The sequence below is a fragment of the Scomber scombrus genome, chromosome 5 (genome assembly GCF_963691925.1).
Source record: "Scomber scombrus chromosome 5, fScoSco1.1, whole genome shotgun sequence".
In the NCBI taxonomy this organism is placed as follows: Eukaryota; Metazoa; Chordata; class Actinopteri; order Scombriformes; family Scombridae; genus Scomber; species Scomber scombrus.
In genome coordinates this window covers 3,155,635-3,181,385 of record NC_084974.1, presented here as the reverse complement: position 1 = coordinate 3,181,385, position 25,751 = coordinate 3,155,635, and the positions used below count along the sequence as shown (strand labels likewise).

The 25,751-nt window shown below is 40.4% G+C and overlaps 2 protein-coding genes across 2 annotated transcripts in view; both read right to left on the bottom strand.

The window, feature by feature from the left end:
- ulk2 (unc-51 like autophagy activating kinase 2) overlaps positions 1–20,015 on the bottom strand; it is a 38,011-nt gene extending 17,996 nt beyond the window's left edge. Inside the window, exons 1-5 of the mRNA XM_062419167.1 lie at positions 18,851–20,015; positions 15,126–15,218; positions 14,922–14,963; positions 4,103–4,135; positions 1,572–1,608 (exon numbers count right to left, since the gene is read on the bottom strand). Coding sequence (XP_062275151.1) covers positions 1,572–1,608; positions 4,103–4,135; positions 14,922–14,963; positions 15,126–15,218; positions 18,851–18,940 — 295 coding nt within the window. The 5' untranslated portion in view covers positions 18,941–20,015. The remainder of the gene's footprint in view (positions 1–1,571; positions 1,609–4,102; positions 4,136–14,921; positions 14,964–15,125; positions 15,219–18,850) is intronic.
- A 2,502-nt stretch (positions 20,016–22,517) lies between these two features.
- Positions 22,518–25,132, bottom strand: tmem97 (transmembrane protein 97). Its single transcript, XM_062419186.1, has 3 exons — positions 24,973–25,132; positions 24,748–24,892; positions 22,518–23,916 (listed from the first exon to the last, which is right to left on the bottom strand). Exons 1-3 carry the CDS (start codon positions 25,084–25,086, stop codon positions 23,642–23,644), a joined length of 534 nt encoding a protein of 177 aa, XP_062275170.1. The 5' UTR covers positions 25,087–25,132; the 3' UTR covers positions 22,518–23,641.
- Between the last annotated feature and the right edge of the window lie 619 nt (positions 25,133–25,751).

Genomic DNA, 25,751 nt, shown 5'->3' with positions numbered 1-25,751 from the left:
GTTAAGAGCTGAAAAGTGTAAAGTTTGCATGACCCACAGAGTCACAATGGTCACATTTATATTATATACTGTACACCTGGTTGAAATAAACTGGAATCTTATTTGAATCACACTTAGCAATGTGTCTTTGACACAGTGTCTAATCAAAGTGTTTGTATAATGTCTTGAAGGACTGCTTACAAGTGTGAGGAGGAGGCTTGTTCTCTCACTCTCAGGAATACTATAGACATGGATGTAATCACTCTATTCTCTACACTGCACAAACAGAAACATGCAACTTGACATATTAGTTTTCTTACTCGCAACTTTAGACCCTCAATGTCAAGAGCGAGACATCTTACGCCCGTAATGTCACTGACAACATGAAAGTGGCTACACCTCAGTGGTGCTGCTAGCTGATGTATAGTGATAGGGCCCTTGACTATAAGTGAGTTGGTCTTTTACTTGTTTTGGTGTACATGAGCCTTGAAAAGGGCTGTATGGTTGGAAAGGGACACAGCAGTATGTATACATTTTACATCTTATATTTTTACTTTTTAGTGTTTGAGGGATCTAAACCATATAAAACAGAATTTCCACACCTCACTCTTACTGTCTATAATGCATCATTTCAGTTTACCAGACTACTCCACAGATTTATTATCACACTCCTACAACACTGTTGGACTCAAAATGGACAGTAATAAAAAAGGGATTAAAATCAATGCGGCAGAACCAGAGAATTTATCTTTTTTATTACATTTATTCTTCTACCATGTCAAAATCTGGTGCCTACATTACCCACAATGCAGTTTGAACTGATTCACTCAACTGTACAGTTTCAGGTGTGTTCTTCTAGGAGCATTTAAGGTCGCCTTGAGCCAGTAGCGTCAAGCAGAGATGAGGAATGACTACAGAGGTCTGATAAGCTCACTTTTTTCTACCTCCACACTCACAGATTGTTTTAATATTCAAACTTGTAGTTTTCAGCCCCGAACCACTATTCAGACATCAGACTTCCCACAGCTCCCTAAGGAGCCACAAATGTTTGAACCAGATTACATTGTGGGTCATGTAGGCAATGTAACTGTTCACATATGCAGTAGTTCTCCCTGAGGACTCTAAACACACTTTGATGTGTTAAACTGGAGGAGTTCCCCTTTAAACAGATTTGTTAAGCTGCACGACCAGAAGTGCTGACCTTTGTTATAAACTATCACAATGGCATAAACAGTGTACTGACTGGCTCTAAACTAGAGAAGGAACCCTTTGTACAAAGCTGCAGTGATTCCCACACACACACACACACACATCCCCCCACACAGAAAACATGCACACACACACACACACTCACAGACTCTCACTCGTACACTGTCAAACTCTCCAACATAACGCAGACGCACAATATTCCACAAACTCTCCATAATACATAGATAATAATGCGCACACATTCCCACGCCTGCACTCCTAGTAGCTGCAGTCACGTGGCTTCTCCTCCTCTGTGGCATTACTAACTTTATTTTGATGAACAATAATCTGTGTGTGTGTGTGTGTGTGTATGTGTGTGTCAGACAGATTAGCGTGATGCTTACCTTGCAGATAGTCGGCGAGATCACCTCCGTTACAGTACTGCGTGAGGGGACACAAACAACAACACGTAAGCACAATTTAATTCAAGTTTAAACAATGTCAGAGCTGAGAAGCACATTTTGGTATTATACATGCTGATGTGTGTGTGTGTGTGTGTGTGTGTATTGTGTGTTCTTGAGTGTGCGTGAGTGTGCGTACAAATCCTCGCCCAGATAATGGCAGGCTCATCAATTAATCTGCTACAGCTGTAGCTTTATCTGGGCTGACAACCTCTGTTCCAGTGCAGTTAGTTCTCAAGTGGGACAACAAGAACACATGGATGGAAACAGAGATTGTGTGTGTATGTGTGTGTGTGTGTTTGGCGTTTAGTGTTTGAGGGGGCTGAAGGGGAAATCAATTGCTGAGTAGATAAGCCAAAACAAGTAAGACTGAAAGGTTGCAGTTAATTTCCACTAAACAGGAATCATCAGTGAAATCATGCTTCCCTGCTCCTGAGGTCAACTTCACACAGAAAACCAGCTTCAATGTTCAATGCTCCTTGTCATGAATTTCCCAAGTATGTGGAACGACAGCTGAAAACATATCTAATTCATTTGGCTTGTGTCATTTAAACTTATTTTTACTTTAATTTTTAACAAATTGTCTAATTTTACCAATTTACCAAATTGTATTTTCTTATTCTGTTTATTTGTAAAGCACTTTGAGCTCCATGCCATGTATGAAAAGTGTTCTATAAATAAAGTGTATTATTATTAAAGTGTTGCTATGGCAGCTACATGTGCAGGATCCATAGCTCTTCTGTAGATGACGCACGTAGCAATAACTGGTCAGCTTTGACTCTTTGTGCTTCTTCCTATAAGTTTGTTGATAGAGACAACACACAGAACCTGGATCCAGTTCTCAGTATGTAGCTCACACTGTGTGTCTCACGGGTTACTCTCTACTCTATAAGCATGATACGGCCTGTTGATGACATATCGTGATGGATCATCAACAGAGTGAAATGTGACCATGCCAATAAATCAAAACCGGTGACCTCTATATCCACAGCAATGCTTCAAGTGTAAATCCAGCTTTACATGCGGCTCCAAAATCTCCCATAGGTGTTAATGTGGGTTGAGATGTGGTGATTCACATTGTTTTCACACCCATCAAACCATTCAGTGACGCCATTCTCTATAATTCTGCATTTATTTACTTTTAGCTTATTTAGTTTCATTTGGCTACCACAAAGTATGACAAAACAAAGACTGAGGAGCCAGAGATTTAAACATGAAATCATTCGAGACTTCCCCTCCACACAGGCACAGACATGTACCTATTGCTTAACTACCTGACCACAGCCTCTTACAATACAGCTGGATATATTCATGCTTTTTATTGATCTTCCTACTGAGGAATCACTTAATGTTTAAATGGTAATAGAATGTCAAGACAGCTGCACTCAACAGGAATGTATGTGGTGATATATCTGATGTGTTGCCAGGCTGCGTGGTTCATCTTACAGTTTACATGCACCTTACCTGGGCCTGATCCAAACTATGCTTGGTACTCTAAGCTGGCAGAACGTTGCATGTAATGTTCCAAAGCAAACATGTTCCTTCCTTTCAAAACACTCACATAAAATTGATTTGCTGAGTTTTTCCCCTCCATACTCCACAGTGTTCAAAGGGCACAGTCATCTTTTCACTGGGGTTTACACCTGGCTCAGTGTGCTCATCTCTTAACATAACACTTGCATCTGATACTTCCACCAATGTTTGAGTAAGACAAGCTTTTCTTGCTAAGCACAATATGAGGCATGAGCATTGATTAAGCCAGACTGAAGTGAAGGGCAGCAAGGGCATGACCCTAGCAAACCTTCTAAAAAAAAAACCCTCCAAGTTTAATAGTTGAAAATTGAAAATGATAACTACAACCGACTACTTGTCTCGTCTTTCACCTGTGTCAACTCCCAAAACAACATGATGAAAAAAACTGTAACATAAGTACTCTGAAATTATACTAACCTAGTCCTCTGGCAAGTGATCCAACCACAAAAAAATTCCAAAGGATTATAGATGCAGTATAATGTACAGTCGTCTAAGCATAGACTAAAACAAGATTAAGACTTAAGCAAAGGCTTTCAGGGAACATGCTTCCTAGAAAACAGAGGGTTGTATTTTTAGAGAGTAACTTGAGGTGCAGTTATGGTTTGTTTTCAGACCTGGCAAACAGCTAAGACTGTTGTGAAACAGACATGGTGAGGATGCTGAGGGTGAAGCTGTCAGTAAGCTGGCTGTCAGCCAGAGTTGGACTGAAACACTACTCTGTAATGAATGCTGAGAGAGCTTTTTAGTGGTAATGAGCACCTTCATAATTATTTAAATCACCACTCATGTTACTTTTAATAAAGCAGACTTTGTAAAGTAACAAATTACTTTTTTTTTTTTTTTTTTAGAGTAGCCTGTTACACTGAAAACAAACTTTCTAGAACACAAGTGACAGCACATGAAAAGAAAATATGAGTTCTGAGAGTCACGTGTCTACTTACTTCCATGACCAGGAAAACAGAGTTGGGAGTTTCCTAGAAGAGAGGAGACAGAGAATTTGTTAGAGGAGCCATTTATCCTGAAGCAGCTGTCAGCTCCAGTACACAAGCATAACAAAACAGCTACTGGAAAAAAAAAAACATTAAGAGCATGGAACCACCTCTGGCTATTTAACCCTACTTTTTTCCCTCGTGAAACTGCTACTTGATGCTTATAAGACAGCCGATACTTAAAGTTGTATTTAATATGCTGCACAGAAAGTCACAGAAAAATGTCAACATTAAACACATGGGACACACAGGGAAGAGAAAACATGACGGAGCTTTATTGTAACGCACTGCTACTTAACATGTGAGTGGAAAATCCATTTCAGAAGTTATGAAGATGTAAACATTCTTGTAGTGATCAGGGAAGTGTGCTTTCGTTTAGGACTGTGAGGACATGTGTGTAATTACAATTTTTCATGAAATGTTAAGGTCAGCTCATAAAGTTTGTACCGCTGTGCTGGTCAAGTGCTGAATGCTGATGGGATCATTCCCATGAAGGAATTCAATGCAACGCCTGTTACCAACATGGTCACTTCTGTAGGAAACATTATTGGTCGGTCTGCAGGGTTCAGCCCTGTAAACGCCAAAGTCCATGACTGACTGACCGAGTGCCATCGGTGTAACCTCATTGGTCGAATGAGTGGCGCCTCTATCAAATTTCAAATTAAAAGCCCTCTAGCGTTACATAAACACAGTCCAGACATTGAAATATAACTAAACACTGTTTCTAGAGCAGTTTACAACAGCAAAGTCAGTTTACAGCCTCAATTATATCCCACTGGAAATAAATCTACTGTATCAATAAATAATACTCCTGTCCTCTGTCCTCCTCCCTCTGCTGCTGATGTGACTCACTGCCTGCAGGTACCACTGACAGAGGGAGGATGGCTGTTGCCCCAGCCTAGTAGCAAAGTTTACAAGAATTTGACTAGCTTTACCATATGTGGCAAACTAAGCAAAACACTTACAGCAGCTACCTGCAGACAGCTTAACATTGCATCAGCCTCACAGTGTGATGTGGGTGTGTAAAACATGTCAACATCTCTTTTTGACATGTTAATGCTTGTTGAACAGTTGTTTTGATACAGCACTTGACTTTTTACTCACAGCGGTTTTATTGCACTTACAGTAACCAGCGTAGAAGTCGTCTTATAGGTGTGTGTGTGTGTGTGTGTGTGTGTGTGTGGGACAGAGAGAGGAGAGGCCATAAAGTGCGTACAGTTTGTGTTTATCGTCATTATGTACGTGATCACAGGCTCAACTGACTCCCTGTTTGAGTCCACAGTATAAACAAAAATAAAAGTCCACATTTAGTTTGCAGGGTAAACTTCTTATATAAGATTCTTAAGATTCTTCTTATAATTGGATTGACATCTATTCCAGCATCCATTAGCATTTCTAGGGGAATTCAACATGACATTTTCTCAACCTTTGCACCACGCCACATACAAACAAATACAAGGTGACCACTTACTATAACACAGTGCCACTGGGCTGTGTGACCCTGTGCTAATGGGCTTGTTTGTTTGGTTGGTAAGTAGCTCAGTCTGTTCCAATCCTATAGTGTTTTCTCCAACTGGGGCAGGTGGTGGTGGTGGTAGTGGTGGAGGGGGATGGGGCCACACCAGTATCCATTCAGACTGTATTTGTGTGTGAATACATGTGTGTTGGGAGGGGGGTCTATGGGGGATTACATAAGGAGGATGTATTCTGCGGCGGAATCTGGAGAAGAAGAGGGGGGGTGGGGGTTGTGATAAAGTGTCGGGGGTAGGGGGGAGTCACTGTGAGAACAGATCCCTCATACGTCACAAAAGCGCACAAAAACACACAATACGAGTGAATAACTGGCCAGCATCACTCAAGAACATTCTTACACAATCACAAACTCAAGTGTCCCGCAGGCCTAACTTCACAGAAACCTGATAGCAACAAACAGCACAGAAACTCAGAGCACTTCTAGGAACAGCTGCAGCCTGAAGCAACATTTAATTCAACAACACGTGAGAGTCTTCTGGCGTTTTTGGCGTGTTGTTTTCTCACTGCTGCAGTCGCCTCCCTTTGGTTTTTGTTGCTTAATTGCAAATAAGTGAGATGAATTTCAAGAGGCAGGTGGTGACAGCGGAGCATAGGGCAGCCTTTGTTTGGGAGCTTAGAGGAAGTGGCAGCTTGCAGATATGAAAGTGAGGACCGCGCACAACCTGTTTACACTGCCAAATCCTTTCTAGAAGGTGCCGCTCACATATTTGGCGACATCTGAAATAAAATTTGGTGGACTTTGGACGTTGATGGCTCGTCGCCACATGAGGGCCGCCTTCTGAAAACGTTCCCTTCCAGCACAAAATATTCCAAAACAAGCTACTTTATAAATAGCTCCTCTGTCATCATAACCTTGTCACAGTCCCGTTACATTTAGAGGCTGTTTTGTAAGCAGCAAAATCTGCAGGTTGGATGAAAGGATTTTTTTTCTATACTGAGACTGAAAAACTGACAACACAACACACAGAAAGTTAAGTTGGTGACACACAAAAACACTCAGTGCTGCCAAGAGTCAGTGTGAGCCGAAACAACAGTTCGTCTGGTTAGTCGTTCAGTCATTACGTCACAGTCCGGTTCCGGGAGCGCTAAATTATGTAACTGTATGGGGGGGATGGGAACGGGCAAACTGCAGGGGTTGGAGGTTGAGAGGAGTGCATGTGTATGTAGGGGGGCTTAATGGGAGGGGGGGGGGGGGGGTTAAGTATTTGTAGAAAGCCGGCATGATTTTGTCACGCAAGCGTAATCCAGGGTGTTCTGAGTTAACAGTATCATTTGGAGAGAGTAAAGTCGGCAGCAGTGACTGATGACTGTCAGTGACAAGAAAACACTAATTATCTGCTGAGGACAAAAGTTCACTGGCAGCTTGTTGACTCTCAGCATGGCTGGGTCTTTGGGAAAAAATCGGAGGGAGGATGTTTATTATTTGGCAGGTGGAGTCCTGAGAGCGCACAATTGGTTATGACACAGATATGCTGATATGCTAACCGCACAGAGGACACACAAAGAAACACTGCTGAGACAGTCATGCATGGAAAAAAACAAGAAGATCACATAAAAGGTGCACGTGCCTGCTATAAGCCAGGCTGTGTAATAAGGAATAACACATTAACATGAAAGGTGAAGGTTAATTTAGGATTTTAAATCTTTAAAGTCCCGACAGACATTCTTTGTTATGTAATAGAGCAGCATGTACGTATGGAAGATCATGTGAGAGTTGCTCAAGCTTATCTGCTGATCTAACATGTAACTCAATAAGTATGTTCCATCCACAAGTGTGTGAGTGTGTGCGTGTGCGTGTGCCAGTGCCTCAGTGAGCAGTAACAGTGTTTTTTTTCTCCTAGCTTCTGTCCCATCCAGTTAAAAGTCTGGAAAGCAAAGCTGTGTAAAGGAATGTGGACGGACGCCACCGAGGTTCACGCTGCAGGTTTTCTAGGAAAATGTTTGCAGAGTTCCAAAAGTCCTCCCCCTGAAACTATCCAAAAACATGTACTGCCCCTTTTTTTTCTATTCAGCACTCTTCATGTTAGTCCTGCTTCAATACCTCGTGTGAAAGGGACACGCACATGCATACGTGCACACAAACACACCAGGCTGGGGGCCCCTCTCTAGGCTGGAACACAATGTTCTTTAGGAGCAGCATCAGCTTTTGTAGAAATTGGCTCACACACCAAAACACATCATAAACAAACCCGCCCCCTTTTTCCTCTGTTTACCTTTATATTAGCAATGAGGCGTGTGTGTTTGTGTGTGTGTGTGTGTGTGTGTTTGTGTGTGTGTGTGTGTTTGTGTGATGTAGTTCATCCACAAACTCATGGATTCTTGATACCTATATCAACAATTGAACTGCAGGTTGATGCTTGAAGGTATTGTTGCATAATTGACCTTATTTTTATTAAATGCATTAAAGGTGGACTTACTAGCCTTTTTCTTTGCCTATAAGCCTCTAAGTGTCATCAGATTTTGACTCAAATTTAGCTAAATCCTGATTAGATTAGATATTGCTAATTAGTGTGAAATAACCAAAACTCTCCTAACTTTGTTACTGAGTGTTAGTGTAGCAGTTTGCTCATTAAAGACACTGATTGAGGAAACAACTTTTCAGGACCATTAAGACTGGGTTTCTTTGTTGTTGTTTTTTTGTCAAAGTACAGTTTCCAAAGTCAGGTATTAATTCTCATGCTAATCAAACTACATTTCCTACCTAGTCTATGAGAATGAAGCAAACTTATCGGATTATTAGCTTTTTCTAGCGTTTTCAAACACATCTCACAGTATTCCTCGTCAAATTGGTTTCTCTCTCATCCATAGAGTTGTCTAATAAAGATTTCTTTGGATCATAAATTCTGCTATGATGAATGATGCTAATTTGCATAAACTGGAAAACAGTCATGTGACATCAACTTTTTGATTTTGACTTTATCCACACCAAAGTTGGTGTGAGAAACACGATTCTACAGTAATGAGTAAGACTAGACCAAAAACATGGCCGCCATCAACCAAAATATCTCTGCAAAGGGTCGGGCTTAGAGGACATTTGCCATAGCTTATTAACCATCTGTCTGATCATCAGAAATCTTGGTACATAACGTCAGTCTGTGATTGGGAATGGGTCAGCCATAGCATTTCGAGCCAGATCCACAGGGCGATGCCGCTCAGCCAATTTTTCCAAGTGGTCACTTGTGGTATTGCAGAGAGAAATCCCCCTGTGGCACAAACAGCATTTTCCCATAGAGCACCATTGTAAAAGAGAGGTCTGTAAAACTGAAGACAGAACACCTTGAACAGCAGACAAGGTCAATTATGACTCTATGAAGAAATTTCATGGAAGTTTTACATTTATAAAATCTTCCTCGAGCCGAGAAAAGCGATTTAATAATCTGTGACGTCATAACAATGTAAAGTCTATGGGCCGAGCAGGAACACTTGGCCAGGGCCAGAAGGGGAAACTCTGCTGCACATATTCAGTGGACCACATAATGCAGAAGCAACCCAGGAAGCTACAAAGTTTTTTTTGGCGTATGCACCAGCCGAGCAATTCTTATTGGACTGAATCTGCATCCTTTTTGGTGCAGGTGGGCGGGGCCTATACATATATGCTCATAACTCAAGTTGTCTTTGAGCAATACTGACTGTGATATCTCCTGAAGATACACACTGAGTTATGTTCACATCTGATGAAGGGTGGACAAAGGGCAGAACTTTGAGTGTTCACTTTTGAAATACTGCAGGCTTTGTAATGGTGAAACAAGTGTGTGATTGGTCTCACTCCTTCTTTAAACAGAATTGTGTTGGCTGACCTTTATGAATCCAGAAACCGCTCATTGCTGCATTCAGCTTTAATATTGGCGGATTGAGCTGCGCAATCCGCAAATATCTGCTTGCAGCTATATTTGTCTATTAATTATTATGGTTGTCTGATGGTTATGTGGCTAAGAATGGCTGTACAACAAATTGCCCCTCGATGATAACAAAAGATAACCTTGATCCTTGAAAAACCGAAACTTCTTGACCTAATGAAAGTCCAAAAGAAGTGAATCTTGAGTTAAGTTTTTTTTTTTATGCCAACTATAATTTTGCTACTAATTTGAATACATTATGTTATAATTGGCAGCATGTTCAAATGTAAACAGCACTTGGCAGGAGGGAATATCCAACTCTGACCATCTTACATAAGTGATAAGTTAATGTCCAATCAAAACAAACACACCTCGTTATCTCTGTTAACAGGAAACATCCAAACATGGTGAAGCAGTTGTGTTCTTCTGTACAGATTAAGTGAGAGAGCGAGCCACAGAGCCCTGACACAGGACACCTTATAATTAGACCCCATATACCTCGCACGGCTACAGCTTGCTTAACATTAACAGCTCTGTGAAGAAGGACCGGGAGGCGCTCAGCTGTGTGCTTAAGACTGTCATTAAAAGCAGGAAGACGAGCTACAGTGCCGAGAATAAGGACCTGCAATCTGTCAGGGGCGCATGTACTCCCACATCCAGGCCTGCAGTCTTTGTCTGTGCACTGCTATTCTGAGAGGAAGGCAGGTAGAGTAGCTGCTGCTTCTTTCCACACTCAAGAAGCTGGTGATTCACACACAAGCAAAGTTTACTGCATGCACGCAAGCTGGCATACGAATGTATATGGAAGTTTTAAAAAGCCAAATTTAAGACATTTTAAAACCTTTTTAAAGCTTTACCTCACAGGTGGTCCAGGTCATGTTTTTAATGGTGTTTTCTTATTAAGTCTAGCTCAACTAAATATCAGCGATTGTAAATTACCTTAATATACTAAAACAAATCACTGCACAGTGAACATTTCAAGAATTCTAATCACTATATTCAAGACTATTTAAGGATAGATAAATACTGCAGGGAAAAGTGAAGAACTGTGATGACTTTCAGTCAAAAATAAGTGCTGAGGTAGTCTGGTAGAGTGTTAGCGTACTGTCACAATGTGATGTTGAGTGAATAAACACCTCTATTGTGAACCTAAATCAAACATACAAAAAGGACATAAGCAGTTTTACTCAGTGTTTATTCAGTGTTCAAACCAACACAATGCTGTCTAGTCTATATGGTGCTGCTGCTGTATACACACACACACACAGCGATGTGGATAGAAACGTAGTCAGCTGTGGTGTGAACTTGAGCGTGCCAGCAATGGAAATCACAGAGTCAAGATTAAGATTTAGGATTTAGTTACGGGGTCTCATCAGTTTCATATTAACTTTTTATATTAAGACTCCTACTGTGAACATTCAGTGCTTGATTAAGTTGAACATGAATAACACACATACACAGCATGTTGATATTTGGAGGTTATAATATTTACCATGATCACCATCCTAGTTTAGCATGATGGCATACTAATATTTGCTAATTAGCACTAAACATAATTTTAACTTTGACCTGAGGATGGCACTAGATGAAAGGTCAGGCAGTCACCACAGTTACTACAAGTCATCCTGTAGAGAACCTGAATATATGTAAAAAATCCTGAGGCAATCCATCCAATGGTTGTTGAGATAGGTCACGCAAAACTACAAATGCAAACGTCATGGTGGGGCTAGGGGAAAGGTCAAGAGTTCACCAAAGTCTTTAGGATTTATCCTCTAGGGATCATGAATGCTGGTATAAAACTACATGGCAACCCATCCAATAGTTGTTGAGTAGGGTTGTCTCGATAAACAATCAAAATGAGAGCTCTAGTTCAGCCTTTGAAATCACAAACAGGTTCACAATTCTCCAAGTATTTTTCCTCTCTACCCTCACCTACTTGTGCGCGGCGTTATCTCCTTGCACAAAAGATGCTACTACCACCTTGGTCGTCTCACCTGGGCCTCCGACATTGACAGTCTTTCTGTTGAGCGTCCCCTCTCAGATTCCAATTAAAAGGAGGTGAGCACCAGTATGGAAAGTAGCCACAAAACTAGCAATCAGCATAGAAGCAATAGCGCAAGTATGTAACAATTGACAGCTCATGACACATAAGAACGTCCCTGACATTCAAGATACGGAGGCCTGTTAATGGAGAAGAGAAATCAAATAGAAAATAGAATCGTGTCCTTGAAATTGAAAATTAAAAGAATTGTGACGTCCTCTGTTGGGATATTTCAGTCTGGGTAAAGTGATGGAGCAACCAACCAACAGACAGACATAAAAGTGTACATGTGTAATATCTGTCTATTCTGACCCAGACATATCTTAGTTAGGTTTGGGGTTTTATCAATCATCAAAACTAACCCTATCCACCAACATACACTGCTTCAATCCTTTAATTCACAACAAACTACCATGTATAGTCTTATTAGAAGTATTTATCTCGGCTCTGATCTCAGAATTGCCCTGATCTCAATTTCCTCTGTCCAAACAACAGCTCTGTATGCAAGCATTTGCAGCCTTGAACCATACGTGATCAACTGCATTAGCAGCGTCGCGCTTATCAAAAGGTCAACACTCTCACCATCACTGTCACACTTTATGAGACTGCTATTGACTCAGAGACATGCCCTTTCTCAGCAGCCGTCACCTGTCAGCAGGTCTATGTTACCACCCAGAGTGTGTACAACAGACAGGTCAGGAAAAACTGGGTTCACGGGTTCATTATGATCACACTTTAAATAGGTAACCCACTTCCTGTTGTTAAAGGCAAGAACAGTGGTAGACCTCAGGAAAATCTGCCTATATATTAACAATATTTCAAGACAGAAACAAACAGGAATCTGTGGGTTTTTTAGTCAAAACCAGAGACTGGGCGTGACTATACAGTTGCACAAAAGAGCTCGAGTTACATGTCTTGTTCTGTTGAGTAAACCCAGTCAGACAGCACGTGGCCCCCGACAAACAACAACAGCTGATGAGGCTGAGCAGAAGCCAACCACAGACGCAAGAGGAAGTCATGATCGAAGGCAGGGTGGGTGGGGGGGTGGGGGGGGGGGGGAAAATGGAAAAAGTGAGCTAAATATAAAAAGATAAATAAGGAATGGAAAGAAGTAAAAGAGGGAAAGCAAAGTAGCAGCTGCTAACTGGTCTGTGTTGCCAAAGGGCAACGACACACACAGATATACACACACTACTGATAGTCACAGAGAGAGGAAATACACACCATTACACTGTGCTAAACCAGCCCAGTACATGAGACACATTACAGAGGAAGAGCTGTCTGAGAGCAAGCAAACAAAAAGAAACAAAGAGAGAGAAGGAATGAAGAAAGTAACTCATACCACACATTTGACAAAGTGGGTTTGGTTTTGAGGCATTATGAATAATTGAGCATTAAGCCTGAGGTAAATAATCAATGTCAAACCTCATGAATAATATATTAGCTAGAATATATAGACAACCTTAAATTTGCCAAGAAATATTTCAGCACATAACCTCCAAAACCACTACATGGTTTTACATGTCGTGGTCTTTTTGTACCACAAACTACATACACCATGTTAGTTAGTCAGTGGGCTTTAGAGGAGCTATCTGACTTTCAGTACAGGATAGAGGTTTTCCATTTCCAGTTAAGCTCAGCTAAAAAAACAGCTAGCTGTAGCTTCATATTAAATGGACGCATATGAGAGTGGTGACAATCATCTCATCTAATTCTGAAAGAGAGGGAACAGGAATGTTTCTGAAAATGTCTTACTATTCCTTTAAACTATCCATTTAGGCAGTGTATTACATAGTATTTGGACACCTAATGAAGCCACCATTAAATACTTAGTGCTCACTTCACACATTATCTTGCTTATTATCCCTGACCCTTCTTGCTACTATCTTTGAGGAGATTTAAAATTCATAGCCAGTCTCTTATTTGTGTCACAACCTTTTTTTTCATTTTCTAAAGTAACTAATCAAGTAATGACAAAAAATTGAAACTCTAGAAGCAGCTCCTTCTTTCAAAAAACAATTCCACTGAGTGTTTCTTTTAGTCTGGTCACTGATGTAAGCCTCCTATTCTACTGTCTCTGCTTGCTGAGTTACGACTGCGCTCCTCAGACATGCTGCCTCTAGATGAGGTTATTACATCAGCAGGACTGATGGAGGAATGAGGAGAGGGGTGGAGGAGTGGAAGGGTGGATAGACTGGTTCCTGGGGGAGGCTTACGCAAACACAGGAAGCACCTCTGCTATGTGGGAAGTGCTTTATCATCACTTTAACTATTACTGCCTCTCTGCTTATGTCTGTCTTTGGATATCCTCACTGGAAGCACATTGGAATCTAAAGGGTTATTACGGCCAATCCTGAGCCTGGGAACAGAGACAGGAGAGCGGAACTGATCTCAACCTTTGACAGAACCACAAACATTTATTACGTGTTCAATGTACTGTAAACATGTGTGACAAGGGTAGCAGACACTAACAAATCCATCTTTCTGGGTTTTTCTATGGATGTGATTCTGTTTCAGTAACTTATACTTAGCATACGCACAATGAATAAGTTGAAAGCAGCAATCCACGAGATGTATTTAAAATGACTACAAGCACAAACATTTGTTGAAACTGTAGCTGCACCACATAAATAAACGTAGTCAGAGCCTCTCATAACGCCTACGAGCGAACCCGTCCCTGCGTGTGCAACGGCTAATAACACTGATGCTCTACAGAAGGTATAAACAACAGGAGCAGCAGTGATAAATGTAGCAGACAAGAAGCTTTAAAAAATACACTGTAATATTCTCCCTCCAGCATCCGCTATTCATTTCTAAAAAGACATTTTAGTGAACACACAAAGATGTGAAGGTGGACTGCCTGCACCAAATATGATGATGTGTGAGTCTGCTAAATGCCAAAAAGAAAAATCTGAGGCTTATTTAACATGCACGCATCGACACGGGCCCGTCGGATGGAGCATCAAACAGTGTTGTGTATGTGTGACAGTGTTGCTGACAGTGTGGCCTTTCAGATTCAGCACAATGCACTCTTTTTTTCAGTCATACTGCAGAGTTTCCAGACAGAGTTAGATGTAGTCTTGTAGAATGTATTCTTAGAAAAGGCGTGAAATGGCAGTTTTACATCCAACTAAAAGTCATGAGGAGCACATAAGCAGGCTATCCATAAAAAAGGGAATTTCACTGCCATTGTTAGTTGTGTAGAAGCTGTGCAGAACAAACCTGGCCTCACTGATCCTCTTGAAATACTGAAGAGATTTGTGGATGAAATATATGTTTTTCAACAGCTTGCTTGATAGATATTGAAAAAAACTGACATTTTGCTCAACTCTTCAAATATACAGAAAAGATCTGGACTCACCTGGACATCATAAAGTGCCACGATGTTCTCATGCTGGAGCTCCTGAGGACAAACAGAGCAGAGACACAAGATGCATTAATATCAGGCGAGTAAGCCGAGGTCCCTTTTTTTCTTTCCAAAAGGGTCAGACACAAGGTCGGTGCCGGATCGTTCTTTAAGTACGCCGAGGAGATAACTGAGAAGCAATTAAAGTGTTGCGCTCACCTTCAGGATTTTGATTTCCTTGCCAAGAAGTATCTGGGACTTGGACAGGTTCTTCTTATTAATACTCTTGATGGCCACCTCCCAATCTGTCTTCTGCATGACACAGAGAGCAGGAATGAGGACAAAACAAAGACACTTTTTAATGTCATATGTAATTGATTGACATTTGGTTTGTTCTCTTTTCCTTATCTCAATGTTTCTTACACTGTGTATATTTTCTTTCAAATAAAGATTACACATCATACCATTGTCTTTTCTTACTCAATGCACATCTAGTGACTGTAATACACTCAGTTGCTCACTTCTAAACATTTGCATTCATAATATTAACACTCTTAAATGGAGGCAAGCATTATTAAGTATATGTGAAAGAAAGACTGTGTGAGTGTGTATGTGTGTGTGTGTCAAAACCCAAGCCCTCTGGCCTTAATCGCACTGTCAGCATCTCTGTGTGAGAGCTGGCTTGAAGAACGGAGGAAATTTTACCCGTCCCAATAACACAGGGTTCATTTGGGTTTCTGACAGCCACGCCGGCCCATTGCGCTGAATGACACGCTCAATGACGAGGCACTCGGATGACAGCTAGAGAGAACGACGGGGGGGTGGGGGGTGGAGGGAGCAGAGCCTACTTACACTAAAAGCTAAGAGGAGAAGGAGAGGGACCTATTTTTCTTGGATAATGTTTCCAGATGAGCTGCTGGAGCGGGGTATAAAAAGAACTTTTTGGCGATCACGTGAGCGGAGATGCTCTCGAGACATGTGCTGGACACGCAAAAAAACTAGCCAGCGCTAGACATAGAAATGAAACCTCGGAGACAAGCGAGACTGTTTCTATTCTATGCCCTTGAGAAAAAAAACAGAGACGGTGCACGCAAATAAAATGAACATGGTAAGTTAGACGGGAGGCTGAGGAAGGAATTCTATGAATAAAAAAAAGAGATGCTTTCCAAATGGAACTAGGTTAATAGGAGATGTTCTTGTTGTGCGGGTGAACTCTCCGCCTCGAGCCTGGCACAGAATTGAGCACACAAGTGGGACTGCATGTGAGTGACATGAGTCCATGAGTCTCGTGTGTGTGTGTGTGTGAGTGTGTGTGTGTGATGCGCTGCCAACTGAGCTGCGTCCATCCCCTACTCACTGACAGCATGCCCAGCCAAGTGTGACTGAGCCGCCAACACTACAGCCATAGAAAAAAAAAAAGAAATAAAAAAATGTGACCCTGTTGGCCCCTCATGTAATACTGAAGGGTGGAGGAGGAAGAGGAGGAGAAGGAGGGGGAGGCCGGGGTCTTCTATCAAACCAAACTCATTTCTGTGTGTCGGAGAGTTAAGCTCTTCTCTCCTCTGCTCGGAGTCATGCTGCAAAGACGGGAGCACGTTTTCATTTTCGAGAATAATGCATTATCTCATTTATGAATCACAGGCCGATTATGAAGGTGTGAGTGACAAAGAGATTATAGCGTCAGCAACACTGCAGCCGCGCGACAGTCCGAGGTGTTGTGATAGACAGCGGACGAGTGAAACGACACCTCAGTAGCATCAACATATTCTTTTCCTCACATATGAAAAATATGTGATAAATAAATCTGACTCAGGCAATAAGGAGGAGATGCTAACTCTGAGGCAATATGATCCTATAAAGTATTAACATATGTTTGTCCTATGGGTAACTTCAGCTGACTGACATTCATCAAATCAAATTCTGAATTTCGAATACTTGGTATTGATATTGGGAAAGCTATGAAACCATAAGAGATCTGATTATTTCTCATATCCAAAATAAACTTTATCTCTTGGAACTGTGACAAAGTTTTGCAAAAAAAAAAAAAAAAAAAAAAGTTCACATAATTCTTCCAAACTTTAAACTGGACTAGTTTCTGAATGTGATCTTTTCAGATATGCTTGATTATCAGTTAGAAGTTCACCTTGTAGGAACTGGACATATTTAAATCATCTGAGCAATGACAAAAAGTTATTGACTCAGAGAAGTTGGGATGCCTACAGTGAAGCAGTGCTTTGCAGAAACAGAAATAACCACATCCTAAATCTAAACCAAAATACACACCTATGTTATGAAAGAGAAACTTTAAAAAAAAGATGAAGTACTGTATCATTTCCTCTCTTATCTGGAAAAAATCAAACCTCACTGATACAAAAGCATTCACTAAATGCTTCACATTTACTGGCTGACATTACAGGTCTCATATTTACATGTGTCACAATCATACCAATAAAGGTCTTACATAATTGTTCAATGAACTTCTAAGAGTCCAAATGATTTTGCACTTTGACAGTGTGTTTTAATATCAGACTGGCAAAGTAGTGTAAAAACACACTGTACAAGAGAAGGTTGAAAAGTCTTCCAAACTAAGTAAATACTATGATGAATACATATATTGTGTATTAAAGCTCAATGAATGTATTCATACATACATTTTAAGATGCACAGGTGCAGACTGCTGCTGTGTTATGTGGCAGCTTGTCTGAAGCTTTTAAAGCTTTACATGTTTTGTTGCAGAAGGTCAACAAAAAACTCTATGAAAAGAGTCTCATGGTGTAAATATAATAGGATGCTGACATACAATTACATCATCACATTTTTCCTAAAGCAATTAATCCAAACAAATGTCTGTCCCTGGCTATATCTGAGCCTTTGCATAATGTTAACATGATATTACAGTGGAACAAGAGCCCATATGTAACATCCAACACCCAGCCTGGGTGATGAAGCAATCCATCTAGTCTGCTGCATGCGAGCATCTCTAACCCTACTGTTCCTCTGAGTTGGAAATAATCCCATAAATAGGCTAAATGGAATGCAGATGATAGGACTTATACAGTAAATACACTGATCACGTGCCAGCTCCATCTCAACACGACAGAGGAGGCCGGATGTGCTCGCACATGATGACCGGGGTGATTGTTTGCAGGCGTTCAGTTCAGTTTTCAGGTTGTGAGCTAGTTATTGATTCAGATAGAGAGAGACAGAGAGAGAAGCTGCTCTGATTCGGCTGCTGCAGCAGGGAGCATGTGGGGATGCTCTATGGTGGTTTTCATTGAGGAATTCAGGACCATCTGCTTCACAACAGTGGCAACATGATGTCATGTCCTGCATCTCTGCCACACACACACACACACACACACACACATATATAAACACAAACAAAAACACACCATCTCTGTCCTTCAATAACAGTGTTAACAGAAACATTCCAGTCAAATGTAATGATTTCTTTCTATTCCTCAGCATGATGTGATGTTATTATTAACAGAGGATTCAGTGCATCAGTATGAATGGACCCTGTGCGGCTCTTACATAAGGAATGCTGTATCCTTAAAAAGGCAGGAGGAAAAACACTGCACCCCATCCTCCCTCCTGCCTCAGTACGTCAGCAAGTCATTCACTGCTGCCTGACTCATCCCTTTCATGAATGAAAGAAATGACATAAATTCACTTACACAACTAACATCAGGACGATGTAATAACACTGGTATCACCTGCCACTGCATGACTGTGCATTACATCACACTGCATCTTGGTGTTTAGTCATAAAAGCGTCTGTAAATATTACCACTACCCCCACAAAAAAAGGCGACAGCCCACAGGAACTGAATTCTGCATTGACCCAGATTTAAGATTAAGCTGCCTACTTGTCCCCCTTTTTCTCCTCCAAATAAAAGGGAAGAGAGGGGAAGAAAAACACTGCAGGGATGCTATTTATTTACCTTCCTGTGTCTTCCTTTGAACACCACAGCAAAGGCTCCATGTCCAACCAGGTCTTTTCTGCTGTACTCAAAATCTCCCACTGTCTCCATCGTGATGAGTTGATGGTACAGCTGATGCTGAACCCTGGAGTGGACAGCTCTGAACGTTGCTCTCCTCTTCAGAATATAATCCTGGAGCAAAATATTCCACTCAGTCCTGGTGCTGCTGCTGCTGCTCCTCGCACTGCGGCTTTATTTCATGACAGGCTGCTCTGATGTGTCTTATTGCATAAATAAGAGATGCAGACAGGACATGATGCATTCACATGCCCTCTAACTAGGTTGGGATGTTTGTAATATCACACAGAGCAGACGGCTTTGAGCATGGCTAGCAACAATCCTGACCTAAACTGTATCAGTACCAGCTGTCAAGTCTTTGACCCAGTTGGATAGCTGCAATCCAGCTTTGCATTACTCACCGAGGAGGCTCACTAACACACTGTTTATTCCCCAGAAGCCTAACCTGTTCAGAGGGACAGTCTACATGATGCCAAGCCTGTGAGACATGACCATGCAAACAGTGGAGCAGCTGCAGACAGCGAGCTATCTGTTAGCCTGACAGTGACATAACCCTGTAGACCTAGCGTCATAGCTGCTGCCCATAGCAGCTCTCTGCAAACATGACAGCAATATTATGGGAATAAGGTTAGTCTGTTATGTGACACTGAATCATTTAACCTACGTCTATCTGAAAAATACAAGCCGCAGCGACATATAAAGCTAGCCAACATCCGCGAGCTAGTCAACAGTCACTGTTAGCTTCAACAAATCGAAAAGATGCAACACAAATGTCAACACCGGACTGTTGTTTGTCTGAAGGCGTTAGTCCTTTTTACATTTCCTCTTCGACCAGGCGTCCGAGTCCACAAGACACATTTCTGTCCTCTCGAAAAACACAGACGTTTCGCCAGTGAGCATTAATTTCATCCGTGTGACATAAACGAACACTTTCGTTGTTTCCTTCGTCGTCAAGTCAGTCAGGACGGCTAAGGTTAGCGTTGCAGCAGCCGTCAGCTTCAGTTATATCCCTGTCCACGTCAAGCTACTGTATATTAACCTGCTAATATCAACTATAAATATCAATCACTGTGCACCGCTGTTACATCATAACAAACGGCAGGTGTTGTGGTCCTGCCGTTCACTTAAACAATACTGAGAGCCAGTGCCATGTTTTCATTTTATACGCCTATCCTTCCGCGAAGGCAGGCTTTCCACCGCTCCTTCCGCTGCAAGGGTTAGTCCCACTGCTGACGCTCTAAGGACGCCTCGAAAACATTGAAATGCACTAACCAGGATATTTATGTAAAATTCAAATTAAAACACGATTTTGAATACTTCTGAGTCAAAGTTAATTTAGGGATGTGTGCCAAATGTCCTCAATTAAAGAATGGTTTACATCATTTTATTCAGAGGAATAGGGCGAAATGAATGTCAAGTCACTTTGGGATTTATGACATGAAAGCGTCTGGGACCTCGCTTAGTCCTATAATAAATATGTTTGATATCTACTTAATTGTAATTACATTTTTATTTGTTTTAATTTTACAATATTTTTTTAAATGAAAGATGTATTTACTCCATAGAGACCTGGGATTAAAGCGAAGGATGCTGCTTTCCACATGTCCAGATGATAGCAATATTCTGTAGATGTGATTAAGTGGTACATGAAACATTGATCTAAAAATAGCTTCATAAACACTGATACAGTATGAGCACACACTGAGGTGGTGACGCGGTACATACACATACACTGTCAAACAGAAAATAAATAATGTAGCTGAAATAAATACTAATATGGGGGCAGCAGAGATACACTGAACCAGTCTATAGTTTACTGTAGTACTGGAGTTTTACGCCCTCTGGTGGCTGAAAATATCACCAGCAAGCTTGTACAACCAGACCTTACCTGCAAAACACATGACAGGCTGCAAAAATATGTCTTTATAATTTATGGTTCAAACACATAGTACTGAGTGTTTGTGAAAATGCTACAATGCTGTTTTCCCACCTGTAAATAAAAGGGCTTTTTTGTGTACAAGACACTAACCAACCCTGAAATCATTAATTCACTCTTCTTTCAGAAACGAGCAAACATTGTTTGTGAAATGCAAATCACATACATTTCAGAACTTCCTTCCCCCCCCCATAATATTCCCACACTATAGCTTCTCTATCCGCAGCAGGAAATGGATTGGACAGTCATAATGGATTTATGGCTGGTAGGTAAAAGTCAATACATCTGAAGTACAATGGACTGGTTAGTCTGGTTATGTGTCCTCAGTGCAGCCAGTAGAATAAATAAATAAATAAATGATACAAAAACAGCCACCTGATTATTAGTAATTAATAAAAGTAAGTTAAGTAGGTATTTGAACATGTCAGCTGCTGCCTCCTCTAAAATGCCACAGTTAACTTCAGATGACAATGTTCAACATTACTTTAATTTTTGCTTTGTCTGTGCACTTTTGTATATTTTCCTACCAAGAGATTTAAAAAGTAGTTTGCTCTGAGGTTGCATCATAAGCCAATCTCCACCAACCATCCAGTGAAAATGACAATTTAAGCATCAATAATTTATTCACCGGCTGCTAAAGGAAACAGACACATAGGTTGGGCAATTTCTAATGATTAATGTTTACAAGGAGCTTGAAGTAGCACCACACCACCCACCACTGCACCGGTGTTTAACTCTATGGTCGTGCCTGGAACAGCTGCTTGACCGAACTGCTGACAGAATCAGATAAGCAGGCACCGAATACTGAATTAGTTAAGAGGAAGTACTTTGGGACCCCTCAGCTTGAGCACCTATGAGCTAGCAACAGCTGGCAAAAGTGGTGCCTCCACTAGTCCAGGGGAACTTGCAGGCAGCATGGTTGGTCAATGCCTTGCTTAACTGCACCATAACAGTATGAAATGTGAGCTGCTGTATTATCATGTTAATATCTTTAAATAATGGTTTTAAATAAGTACACTTCTTCTTATAGAAGATTGAGTTATTCATACATTCATTATACACTGTTTGGACTAGTGTGATTGTGTGAGACCTATAAAAAAGTGTTCTCCTGCTTAAAGTTGGTTACCATGTTTTTAATTAGTGCTAAAAATAAAAGCATGTCATACAGTAGCAATCCTTGCATCACTTTAGAACTGATTTTAACATCTTACTTAGTGTTGGAACATTTGATCAGAAGTAGCAAAACTGCCTCAGCTCACAGTTACAACTCAGATCTTTCACCCACATACAGTAATGTCTGTGCTGCTGTTCAAGGTTGTGCCAAAGTCCACAAGGAACAAAGGTGAGTGAGACTCTTGGCCAACGGGGCCAGCAGACAGTGGGGTGACCTTACCAGACAGGATCGGCTTTATTAGCTCTTCTCATTGGTCTGTCTTTATCTAATTGTTTAAAGCAATGGACTCACACCACACCTGCTACGTCTCACTTGAAAATGTGATATTGGAGTTTTATTTTTTTTGGCAGTACACAGAGTTGACAGAGTGATGACCATGAACTGTGGTGATGACACACACTGTCTTTTCTAGTTCACTTTATCAGTTGTGTTACACATAAGATAAGGAAGATGTGACACTTTCCAGATGGCCAGTAAAGTCATCCTCACACCTCATTATTCTTGTGGTACCACAAATCTGTCTAAAGAGAATGAAAGAGTATTGCATTGTATTAAAAGCTGCTATAAACATCAATAACTTCACACAGACAGGAGTTATTACAGTTGGTGTATTTGATTGTATCAGATTATACAGGTATATTGTAAACTGGTCACTAGGTGAATACATGGTCAGTTTTTATGCTCCACATATCTAGAACAGACTCCCAGAAGACTGCAGGTCTGCTCCAACTTTTGGTTCTTTTACATCACAGCTGAAGACTTTTCTGTTTACGACTATTCTTGATTAAATCCAAATTTGAGCACCACCATATTGTAACTTTTTATTCTCCTGTTTTATCTGTCTTATTCTATATCAGCTTAATCTCAATTCCAATTTAACACTTTTAATCATATATAAATGTGTTTTTATTTGCTTTTATATCCTGTCTTGATGTATTTTATGTTTTATGTAAAATACTTTGAATTGCCTTGCTGAAATGTGCTATGCAAATAAATGTGCCCTGCTTTGCCTTGTATTGTACATAGAGAACAAACAACAATTGAAAATACTATAATAAAGTGCAAATGGATAATTAGGTGTGTACAACAGCCATTGAGTTTCAATTTTATAATCCCAATGTTAAGTGTGTTTTATGATCTGTGAGTGTGGAGTTAATGGTCTAAGGATAATTGACCAGATTAACTAACATACAGAAAGACTGTTCAGGTTAAGACCCAGTGTAAAAATAGGAACCAGACTTTTGGCTCCAGAGAGCAGAGACTAACCACCAGGGAGCATGGAGCCAGTGTGCCACACCTTCATGGATATGTGTAAATGCATAATGGAAAACATAATATTTTGAAATTTATTTTAAAATTTTAATTTGTGGCCTAATTTTCTACTGACTGCTATTTTTTTCATTATAAATGTCACTGTAGTGCTGACAAAAGCAAAAAAACAATAAAAAAAACATCCAACAAACAATGGTTACATTTTCACATTCAAAGTGTGCATTGTATCAGGTTTTAAAATGGCGATTTCCTACTAATAATAGTTTTATTAGATAGTCTGCAGCTCATACAAAAATAGTACATTTAGAAATGTAAAAAAACAATCATTAGAAAGCTATAGTCTGTTAATCTTTCAGTTCCTCTTCTTGGATTTGGCTGATGTGTTTACAGACTTGGAGGTGGGGTTATATGTGGAGGACATCAGCATGGTGAGCAGAATCAGCACAGGAATCAGAAGGTACGGAGCGTATATGGAGACCAGCAGCCAGCGCTCCTGCGGGGTCTGGGGACCAGGGTGGGGTTCCTCAGGGAACTGATAAAAGAGGACGTGGGCCAGGATCGGGACCAGTGTGGTGGCCACATGTGTAGAATACACAATGGCAGGAGTCCTGATCCACTTACAGCCACCTGGAGGACATTAACAGTATGTCTTAAGTACAAAGAAGTCCCAAAACAAACTCTTAACAGTGAGGTTTATAGATTATCCACCGTACAGGGAGACTGATTCTGATCTTTTTCCCCCTTTTTTTAAAATGTTATTTTAATAGCTGTTAGCACCAACAATGAAAATTGACCTATATTGATTTGAAGTGGCTGTGTCTTGTTTATACATGACTAATAAACCCAAAACTATCTGATTGCCAATGAGAAAATATTTTTAAAAATACTATTTTAATTTTACTTACAAGTGAACTGTCATTTATCACAGCTGGTTTTCCCATGTGAGCATAGTACAAATCCAGCAGAGGTCAGGTGTGAGCTAGTGTTCTATCCTGCTGACAACCTGCACTGCAACTGACTACACGCCGAACTCAATTTAATGCAGGCTTGTTTATTGGCTAAAATAAAAAAATAAAAAAAACATATTGCACCTATCCTCCATTCCAAATGACTTATAGTCCCAAATGCTTCTTCGTGGTTCATCAATACGTTTTCACTGTTAGTAAAATAACCCTTTATTCAGTCTACTATCTGAGTTTAAATAGAGTAAACTTAACACAAAGATAATCTACTCTTTGGCAATATGGGCATGTTATTTTAATTGGAGTTACTATGTGTATGCCGAATTCAACATTTGGTCATAAATATTATAATAAGCCATTCATTCATGTTTTTATTCGTGTTTTTCTGTGTCATTGAACACGGCCGTTTTAAAAATACAGTTTTTTCAGCACAGTCTGACACGACCTCTCCTATAGGCAGGTGACACTTGAACGCAACAGCGCTGTGTTTACTGACCTTTTAGAAAAGCGTATGCTGCGATAGGAAAGAAAGGTGTTTGAAGTAAAGCCTCGCAGAAAATAAAGGACTTGAACCACTCTGGAGGAGCCAACATCATGGGGTCTTTGAACTCCGCTGCATACCACTTCAGAAGGTCTTTCAGCTGGTAGAAAGAAAGAGTGAAATGAGTTGACTCTAAGCCACAAAGACCTCTGACTTTAGTGTATTTTAACTGGCACTTACCGGCTGAGGATACACATGTCCAGGTAGAAGAGCTTGTAAGTCAATAAATAATGTGATAGGAATGTGAGAGGCAAAATAGAAGAAAAATATGATTTCTAATACACGAATGGCCATTATGTCAAACCTATTCAGTCCAAATGACAGGGAAGGAAGAAAAGTTTGAGGCAGTGGTGTGGCGTAGAAACGCGTGTTGTTCAAAGGATCCAATTGGCTGACAGTGGGGGAAAAGGGCGTTCCTGAACGCACCATTCATCCCACATAGGAGCTATTGGACATGCTACTTTAGATGCTCCTCGTAAATGTCGGAATTATTACCGCGGTGGTTTTGAAATGCAATTATCATTATTATGTACTTTTTGTATGTATGGCTAACACTTTTATATGTTGTCTTGAACTGTTATTATTTTTATCTTACTTTTTTATTGCTTGTGTATTTATTATTTATTGTTCATTATTCTTTTTTAAATTAATGCTCGTTCTATTTTACTATCCATTTGCAGCTGCAATACTGTACATTTCCCCATCATGGGACTAATAAAGGAATATCTTATCTTATCTTTTGGGACTTTGCTGAAAGTAATTTCCACATTTTCCTGAAAATATGTTATATATGTTCTTGTTGTTATAAAGGTTTTTTGTTTGTTTGTTTGTTTGTTTGTTTGTTTCATTATTGTTTTGCTGTACTGCTGTAGTCCAGGGAAAAAGCAGATATCAGACATAAAATGTATGTTTTAATGGATTTATTTTATTTTTTTAAAGGCTGTACACAATTTTTAAAA